At 39.4% G+C, this 10,000-nt stretch overlaps 1 protein-coding gene across 1 annotated transcript in view; it reads left to right on the top strand.

The window, feature by feature from the left end:
* The first annotated feature begins 431 nt into the window (after window positions 1–431).
* LOC138976278 (uncharacterized) overlaps window positions 432–10,000 on the top strand; it is a 12,876-nt gene continuing 3,307 nt past the window's right edge. The window contains exons 1-4 of the mRNA XM_070349120.1: window positions 432–725; window positions 6,667–6,771; window positions 7,474–7,710; window positions 9,042–9,094. Coding sequence (XP_070205221.1) covers window positions 458–725; window positions 6,667–6,771; window positions 7,474–7,710; window positions 9,042–9,094 — 663 coding nt within the window. The 5' untranslated portion in view covers window positions 432–457. The remainder of the gene's footprint in view (window positions 726–6,666; window positions 6,772–7,473; window positions 7,711–9,041; window positions 9,095–10,000) is intronic.

Genomic DNA, 10,000 nt, shown 5'->3' with positions numbered 1-10,000 from the left:
GGGTCAGCCTCAACCTGACATGCACACTGTCTGGGCGACCCCTTCCTGAGCACGTGACCATCACACGTGGCTTCTCTACCTTCAGTTCACGTGACATTATGTATCAGAGAACGGGGAACTGGACCAAGCAGGCAGTGCTGACACTGTCAGAAGTCCAGTGCCGTGACATGGGGACCTACACCTGTACAGCTCATAACGGCATTGTTGGACCTGACACGAAAAATATACTCTTGAATGTGAAATGTAAGCCAGCAGAAAAGTCAGAATATGAATGTATACACGCATTCAAGCACGCACACACAGTTTCTTTTTCTGATCCTCACATGTTTTCTGATTTATTATTTTACCATGGTCATTTGAAATGGGTGGGTTTGGGTTTGATTGGTTGATTAATTGGTCACTCAGCATACTCTTTTTTCATCCAGGTCCACCAAGCAAATTATTCCACAACGTGACCATGGAAGCAGGGCGAATGTCTTTCCAGTTGGCCGCCTATCCGGTTCCTGGTCAATTCGTCTTTGTTCACCTTGGCAACCAAACATCCAGCATGGGAACAGATGTGTCTCACCGGTTTTCAGCTGAGTGTCATCAAGATCCTGTGACAGAGTACATTGTGCACTGCGAGGTCATACTGCTGGCTGCTCCACAAGACGTCACAGGACTCTACAGGGCGGAGGTGTACAATGACCTGGGGAAGGTGGACTTCTTCTTCAACATCCAACAAGGTAATAGCACCTACTCGTACAAGACAAGTTTGTAACTTGCAAATATATAATGTGAAAGATAACCTTCTAGTTTTAGTTTCTACAACTTCTTCTTCTTCTTCTTCTTCTTCTTCTTCTTCTTCTTCTTCTTCTTCTTCTTCTTCTTCTTCTTCTTCTTCTTCTTCTTCTTCTTCTTCTTCTTCTTCTTCTTCTTCCTCTTCTTCCTCTTCTTCTTCGTTCATGGGCTTAGACTCCCACGTTCACTCATGTTTTTAGCACGAGTGAGTTTTTACGTGTATGGCCGTTTTTACCCCGCCATTCAGGCAGCCATACGCCGCTTTCGGGGGAAGTTTCTACAACTGCTGTATTGTTTTGTTGTATGCTGAATTAAATGATTTGGATGCAAGGTTAGCGAATGACCTAGATAACTGTGGAATGCAATGGGAGCGTGAGAACCTTAAGTTAAAAATAGAATTAGTTGAGCAGTGTAAAGCTCGCGCAGCCCAAGTACGCGCCCGTGCGAAGTGGGTAGAACAGGGAGAAAAGAACACAAAGTATTTTCTCAACCTTGAAAAAGCCAGAGCAAATGCGAAGATAATGGACAGTATACAGTGTGAATCTGGGGAAGTGATAACTGACCAGCGTGAAATCTTGAACGCGCAAAAGAATTACTATGCTGATTTGTACAGAAAAAAGTAAACGTTGAAAACATGGACGAGAAGGTGGATCAGTTTTTATCTGATGTGACAACATTACAGATTTCAGATTTTCAGAGAAATGAGTGTGAAGGGTTAATAACTGAAATCGAAGCTCTCGCTGCACTTAAACAAATGAAGTCTGGGTCGGCCCCTGGGATTGATGGTATTACTGTAGAATTTTTGAAAGTGTTTTGGACCCGCATCAGAACATTGTTAATTGCGTCTTTTAATGCAAGTTTTGACGATGGAAAATTGTCTTCCACGCAGCGCAAAGCTGTCATTACCCTAATACACAAGGGAAAGGATTTGCCTAAAAATGAATTAAAGAACTGGAGACCCATCTCCCTTACAAACAGCGATTATAAACTGATAGCCAAGTGTTTGGCAAAAAGGTTAGGAAGCGTTATTGGTGATATTGTTCAGAAAGATCAAGTCGGTTATATTAAAGGCAGAAAAGTATCTACAATATTAAGGTTAATTGATGATGTAATCGAACAGTCACACGAGTTAAATCAACCTGGTCTGTTGGTCGCAATTGACTGTGTTCAAGCGTACGATAGTATTTCAAAAGAGTTTATTATTAAAGCCTTTCAAAAATTCGGGTTTGGGCCAGAATTTGTTCAATGGGTGACTGTGTTAATGAACGACACGGTTAGCTCAGTGCAGTATTGTGGATGGTTGTCTGATTTTTTTTATGTGAAAGCCGGGATTCGTCAAGGGTGCCCGTTTTCATGTTTGGCCTTTGTACTGGCCATTGAATTGTTGGCATCAAAAATAAGACAGTGTAGACGTATTAAAGGAATTTCGTTATGGAATAATGTTGATATTGCAACCGTTATTAAAATTGCTCTGTATGCAGACGATATTACCTTTTTTTTAAAGGATGAGATTGATATGTATTTTGCACTTGAAATAATGAATGACTTTTCTAGCTTTTCAGGCTTAAGGATACATAAGAGAAAGTCTGAGGCGATGTGGTTGGGTAGTAGAAAACATTGTGATGAAACATTTTATAATTTTGTTTGGAAGAAGAAGTTGAAGATTTTGGGTGTATATTTTTGTAATGATAAGAGTGCTTCTTTGGTAGAAGATAACTGGACTGAAAGAATAAGGAATATTAAGCGATTGATTTGTGCATGGGAGAAGCGAAATTTGAGCATTGTAGGGAAAATATGTATTGTGAAAACATTTTTAATTTCACAATTTTTGTATATTATGCAAGCGTTTGTATTACCTGACTGTGTTTTGAATGAAGTCAATACCGTATTGTTTAGATTTGTGTGGCGAAAAAGAGATTGTAATCGGAAGGCCTTTGAAAAGGTGAAAAGAAGCGTTTTATGTTTTGAAATTGAAAAAGGTGGTTTAAAAATGATCGATATTAGGCAAATGCACATTTCTTTTTTATTACAATGGGTTTCACAACTGACTACATCAAATGAAAATGATAATTGGAGTTTCACTCCAAAGATGATGTATTTGCGTTTTGGAAAGCATTTTGAATGTTTCTTATCGAATGTAAACAGTGCAAGATTTAAAGGGTTAGACCTAGTGAAATCACACTTTTGGAAAGCAGTATTAAAATATTGGCTGGATAATAACCACCACGATCGTGGGACAGTCGGGCCGACTTTATTATGGAATAATGTATGCATAACGTATGGTGGCAACGTTTTATTTTTTGAAAGTTGGATACAACGAGGTGTATTGGTATTAACTGACATTGTACGTTCGGGAGACATATTATCATATCAAGATATATGTGATTTGATTGGATATTCGCCAAACCGAATTCTTGAATATAATGTTGTAAAAGCTGCTGTGTCATTATTTATGAGGAAAAATGTTGTAAATATGACTGATGATGTCTGTATTACCTTACAACTGTTTAACGGCAAAAATGTGTTAAGTGCCAGGGAATATAGGAAAGAGATTATTAATTTGAAAACAGATGTACCATGTTCCGGAGGATTTTGGAAGAGAAAGTTTAATGTAGAAATTGATGAACGATCTTGGACAGTTACCTATCAGTCAACACAAGAGACTAGATTAAGAGTTTTACACTGGAAAATCATGCACAACATTATTTTATCCGACCAACATTCTCCTGTGTAAAATGAAAGTAACGGAAACTAATAAATGTAATTACTGTTGTGATGTAACTTATTTCATTGAACACTTCTTTTTTGAATGCCCGGTTGTATACAAATTCTGGAAGTTTATTGAAGAATTTATTTTTCGTACTTTAGAAATTAAGATTGTTTTGAAAGTTAGTGATGTTTTATTTGGTATGCATTTTGTAATGGTGAAAAAAGCAACTATGTATAAATTGAACCACATTATCTCAATCGGAAAGATGTGCGTTAGTATATAGAAAAAAACAAATTCGTTTTTGCCGTTGGGAAGTATTTTTAATAGGCAGTTACAGATAAGAAGCATTTTTGTGTGAGTGTTCGAAGAACAAAACGTTAAAAAAAGTTAGCTTGTTGTACTCGATAAGTTGTATTTAATTCATTGTATGAGATATTGTTAATTGTTGTTATTTATTTGAATAAAATTGTTTGAAAAAAAACAAAAAAAAACTCAACAAGGTTTGCATGTCATCATAAAAAAGAAGAAAAATGTTCCACCTAAAACTTGTAGCGAGAGAACGCGGACTCATTAACAGTATGTCTTTGTTTAGATGTTGTTGTTTTTAGACGCATAACATGTCGTATATCTGTAGGTTTATTGTGTGCGTTCTATAGGTTTATTGTGCGCGTTGTGTAGGTTTAATGTGGGCGTTCTGTGGGTTTATTGTGTGCGTTCTGTGGGTTTATTTTGTGTGTTCTGTGGGTTTATTGTGTACGTTTTGTAGGTTTATTGTGTGCGTTCTGTAGGTTTATTGTGTGCGTTCTGTAGGTTTATTGTGTGCGTTCTATAGGTTTATTGTCTGCGTTCTATTGGTTTATTGTGTGCGTTCTGTAGGTTTATTGTGTGCGTTCTGTAGGTTTATTGTGTGCGTTCTGTAGGTTTATTGTGTGCGTTCTGTAGGTTTATTGTAGGGGCGGGGATATAGCTCAGTTGGTAGCGCGCTGGATTTGTATTCAGTTGGCCGCTGTCAGCGTGAGTTCGATCCCAGGTTCGGCGGAAATTTATTTCAGAGTCAACTTTGTGTGCAGACTCTCTTCGGTGTCCGAACCCTCCCCCCGTGTACACTACATTGGGTGTGCACGTTAAAGATCCCACGATTGACAAAAGGGTCTTTCCTGGCAAAATTGCTTAGGCACAGTTAATAATTGTCTACTTATACCCGTGTGACTTGGAATAATAGGCCGTGAAAGGTAAATATGCGCCGAAATGGCTGCAATCTACTGGCCGTATAAAATTTCATCTCACACGGCATCACTGCAGAGCGCCTAGAACTGTACCCACGGAATATGCGCGATATAAGCGTCATTGATTGATTGATTGATTGATTGTGTGCGTTCTGTAGGTTTATTGTGTGCGTTGTGTAGGTTTATTGTGTGCATTCTGTAGGTTTATTGTGTGCGTTGTGTAGGTTTATTTTGTGCGTTCTGTGGGTTTATTGTGTGCGCTCTGTGGGTTTTTTGTGTGCGTTCTGTAGGTTTTTTGTGTGCGTTCTGTAGGTTTATTGTGTGCGTTCTATAGGTTTATTGTGTGCGTTCTGTAGGTTAATTGTGTGCGTTCTGTAGGTTTATTGTGTGCGTTCTGTAGGTTAATTGTGTGCGTTCTGTAGGTTTATTGTGTGCGTTCTGTAGGTTTATTGTGTGCGTTGTGTAGGTTAATTGTGTGCGTTCTGTAGGTTAATTGTGTGCGTTCTGTAGGTTAATTGTGTGCGTTCTGTAGGTTTATTGTGTGCGTTCTGTAGGTTTATTGTGTGCGTTCTGTAGGTTAATTGTGTGCGTTCTGTAGGTTAATTGTGTGCGTTCTGTAGGTTAATTGTGTGCGTTCTGTAGGTTTATTGTGTGCGTTCTGTAGGTTTATTGTGTGCGTTCTGTAGGTTAATTGTGTGCGTTCTGTAGGTTTATTGTGTGCGTTCTGTAGGTTAATTGTGTGCGTTCTGTAGGTTTATTGTGTGCGTTCTGTAGGTTTATTGTGTGCGTTCTGTAGGTTAATTGTCTGCGTTCTATTGGTTTATTGTGTGCGTTCTGTAGGTTTATTGTGTGCGTTCTGTAGGTTAATTGTGTGCGTTCTATTGGTTTATTGTGTGCGTTCTGTAGGTTAATTGTCTGCGTTCTATTGGTTTATTGTGTGCGTTCTGTAGGTTAATTGTGTGCGTTCTGTAGGTTTATTGTCTGCGTTCTGTAGGTTTATTGTCTGCGTTCTGTAGGTTAATTGTCTGCGTTCTGTAGGTTAATTGTCTGCGTTCTGTAGGTTAATTGTCTGCGTTCTATTGGTTTATTGTGTGCGTTCTGTAGGTTTATTGTGTGCGTTCTGTAGGTTAATTGTCTGCGTTCTATTGGTTTATTGTGTGCGTTCTGTAGGTTTATTGTGTGCGTTCTGTAGGTTAATTGTGTGCGTGCTTCGCTTGCTGTAATGTTCCGGTTGATGTTGGAATATCAAATAATAGCTTTACCCTTGGAAAGGTTTTTGGCCCTAGTTCTGGTGATTATTCAGATTTTGTTTGTTATCGAATGATGCTGTTATTGTATTTGGTCAAGACTGGAATATTGTCATCGTTCTAAATATTTGAAAGTTTATAGAGTGCGAAGCAGAAAACCCCCAGCACATTTGACTTTTATGAAGATAAAAGAAAGAAAGAAAAATAAGAAAAAAAAACCCTGCTTTGTCTTGCTTTCTGTCGTTTCAGAAAGCCAGTTGTCACAGAACAAAGCGTTCTGTGCACAACATTCGACATGCTACAATAAACGTACCTCTATGAATTTTACAATGATTTAGTCATTTGGATCAGCGAAACACCACAATTATCTGCCGTCCCCAAGAATGTTCTCGTTAGCATCGGCAATGACATGGTGAATCAAAGAAAGTTATTATTGACCTCTTCAACAACTGTCCCGTCATTACGATCAGAAAGACATCACTTCAACTGTTGAGAAACCAATATTCGAATTTTGCGATTTCAGAAATTCGTACTCCACAATGGTCAATGCGTAAAGCAAAAACATCAACGACAAGGCTCATTTGTTTGCTGTAATAAGTTGTGTAACTTTCTTTCCGAAGAATATGTAAGCAGCACGTGTAACTAGTAGATATCGATAGTGTATTCACTGCACCGGTTACCAGTTTCTATTTTATTCTAACAGAAAAACAAACAGCTGACGACGGGAAAGATGTTTATGGAGCTGTTGGTGGCCTTCTTATCATTTTCATTATTGTCGTGGCAGCTGTCGTCTTGTGGAGAAAACGTGGTGTGTATAGCTTCCTGAGTATTCATTTTTCGTGAACATCATCATCTGGGTGATTTTACCTCTCTCTCCGTCTTTCTGTCTCTTTCTGTCTAACTGTTTGTGTATATGTCGATTTATGATATTCCTTTTTACATGTATTCAATTTTTGACTAAATGTTTCAACATAGGCTGGGAATCGAGACGAGGGTTGTGGTGTATGTGTTGTCATTCGAATCAAATTTTCGCAAACAGATTTAAAATTGATTGCACCGTATTCTTCATTAAATTCTGAATCTAAACGAATATACATATGTCATGTTTACTCTTAAAATATGATCACAATTAACGAAAATAGATTAATTAGTACTACGATTAGAATTTAAGAAATCGATCCAAAAAAGATTTCATCTTATTCTTTATCATTTCCTGATTCAAAGAACATATAAATATGATATGTTGTATTCAAAACAAGCTCAGAAAGTTAAAAAGAATATAGAAAAGCACGCTTTCCTGCTCAGCGCAATACGCTACGACGCTAATCTGGCTTGTCAATTTCACTGCGTTTTGCATGTAAAAAGTGAGCGATTTCCTTCTCGCGAGGATTGACGAAGCTGTTTTGTCTTGGTGAAAAACATCCAGTGCGTTCAGCCTCATTCCGTGAGTTCGACAGCTTGACTAAATGTAGTAATTTCGCCTTGCGCGACTTGTTATTGTTGTGTTTAGACCAGATCTTCAAGACTACCCGCTCAGCTACAAATAGGATATCGGGCTTGTATGCGGAAATTGAAGAGCTCCCTTTAACTATGCGATATCAGCCTCACCCTCTCCATGGACCTGTGCAACAAAGACCACTTCCTCAGCCACCCAGTGCTGCATTGACTGTTTCATGCACTGCCCATCAAGAATCACAACAAGACCCCCTGCAAGCCAGATCTTTGCCCAAGCTTTCTTCAGGCTGTGGTGAGAGACTTGCAGATTTCATCAAGACTCAAGACTCAAAATTGTACTGTCTTTATAAAAACAAGGAACATTACAATGCAGTGTCGGGCGGTTACAGACATAAAATACACCATAGTTACTAAGTAATAAGAATTGCACTAAAAACAACAACACTAAAACATATCACATTTACTAAGAACTGAGAGTTGCACTAAAATACATATGACATTTCTAAGCATTTTCTCACGGCACACACACACACACACACACACACACACACACACACACACACACACACACACACACACACACACACACACACACACACACACACACACACCCTCACACACACACACATGTTTCATTTGCTCACCACTGCTAACATTCTCCTTACAAGTAAGACCATTCAGTATTTTCTTCAACTTTGATTCTTCATTTTTGAGTCACTTGAGAAAAAGTGACTCTATGTAATCGGTCAGTGTTAGTCTGTCCGGCCGGCCGGCCGGCTGGCCGGCCGGCTGGCCGGCCGGCCGTCCGTAGACACCACCTTAACGTTAGACTTTTCTCGGAAACTATCAAAGCGATCGGGCTCATATTTTGTTTAGTCGTGACCTCCAATGACCTCTACACTTTAACGATGGTTTCGTTGACCTTTGACCTTTTTCAAGGTCACAGGTCAGCGTCAAAGGAAAAATTAGACATTTTATATCTTTGACAAAGTTCATCGGATGTGATTGAAACTTTGTAGGATTATTCTTTACATCAAAGTATTTACATCTGTAGCCTTTTACGAACGTTATCAGAAAAACAAGGGAGATAACTAGCCTTTTCTGTTCGGCAACACACAACTTAACGTTGGGCTTTTCTCGGAAACTATAAAAGTGACCGGGCTCAAATTTTATGTGAACGTGACTCATTGTGTTGTGAATAGCAATTTCTTCCTGTCCATCTGATGCCTCATATAATATTCAGAACTGCGAAAGTGACTCGATCGAGCGTTTGCTCTTCTTGTTGTACGTAAGGCCGCACATGGGCTTATATGCAATTTATACTACAGCGTGAATAACTGCCTGGTTGATTTGATGTTTAGCTTTATAGCTGTTTTGATAATATACTTTCAGTTCCTAGGGTCTGTGGTTAGTGACCTTTTATTTTGTGAGCGTATCTGCATCTGTCCCCGCCTAATTATCATTTCATTTGCCCCCCTCCCATCCAGCACCACCCCCCTTTCACTATAACACTGACATGCCAAGTAATATGTCAGTTTTTAGAATTCGTATTACAGAACAATCGAATGTGGAGCAAACATGTTGTTGTCAAATAGATGTACTTTTTTATATTTTTTTTTATAGGTGGTGATACTTCCTCGTCTGCGTCCTTGGTCTCTGTGCAAACTCACAAAGCGGTAATATAAATATGTGTGTGCATATGTGTGGTAGGCTGATTCTCTCTCTCTCTCTCTCTCTCTCTCTCTCTCTCTCTCTCTCTCTCTCTCTCTCTCTCTCTCTCTCTCTCTCTCTCTCTCTTATTTAGTTACCCTAAATGTGTGTGTGTGTGTGCGCGCATGTGTGTATGTGTGTGTGTGTGTGTGCGCGCGTGTGTGTATGTGTGTATGTGTGTGTGTGTGTGTGTGTGTGTGTGTGTATGTGTGTGTGTGTGTGTGTGTGTGTGTGTATGTGTGTGTGTGTGTGTGTGTGTATGTGTGTGTGTGTGTGTGTGTGTGTGACTTTTCGATCTGTATTTTGTCTGCCTCTCGCTGGATTTTTCCTGTCTGTATTTCTTTCTCTGACGCCCTCATTTCTGATACTACAACTGTTATTAGACAGTACTACTGCTCCTACTGCAACTACTTCTACCACCACCACTACTACCACTACTACTACTACTACTACTACTACTACTACTACTACTACTACTACTACTACTACAACTACTACTACTACTACTACTACTACTACTACTACTACCACTACCACTACTACTACTACTACTACTACTCAGTACCACTAATACTACTAATACTACTACTTTTACTACTACTAATACTACTTATACTAAAACTACTACTACTACTGCTACTACTACTACCGGCACGGTTGGCCAAGTGGTAAGGCGTCCGCCCCGTGATCGGGAGGTCGTGGGTTCGAACCCCGGCCGGGTCATACCTAAGACTTTAAAATTGGCAATCTAGTGGCTGCTCCGCCTGGCGTCTGGCATTATGGGGTTAGTGCTAGGACTGGTTGGTCCGGTGTCAGAATAATGTGACTGGGTGAGACATGAAGCCTGTGCTGTGACTTCTGTCTTGTGTGTG

This window comes from Littorina saxatilis, linkage group LG9 (assembly GCF_037325665.1).
Source record: "Littorina saxatilis isolate snail1 linkage group LG9, US_GU_Lsax_2.0, whole genome shotgun sequence".
In the NCBI taxonomy this organism is placed as follows: Eukaryota; Metazoa; Mollusca; class Gastropoda; order Littorinimorpha; family Littorinidae; genus Littorina; species Littorina saxatilis.
The sequence above is the reverse complement of the archived record's forward strand: the minus strand, read 5'-3'. Positions and strand labels throughout refer to the sequence as shown.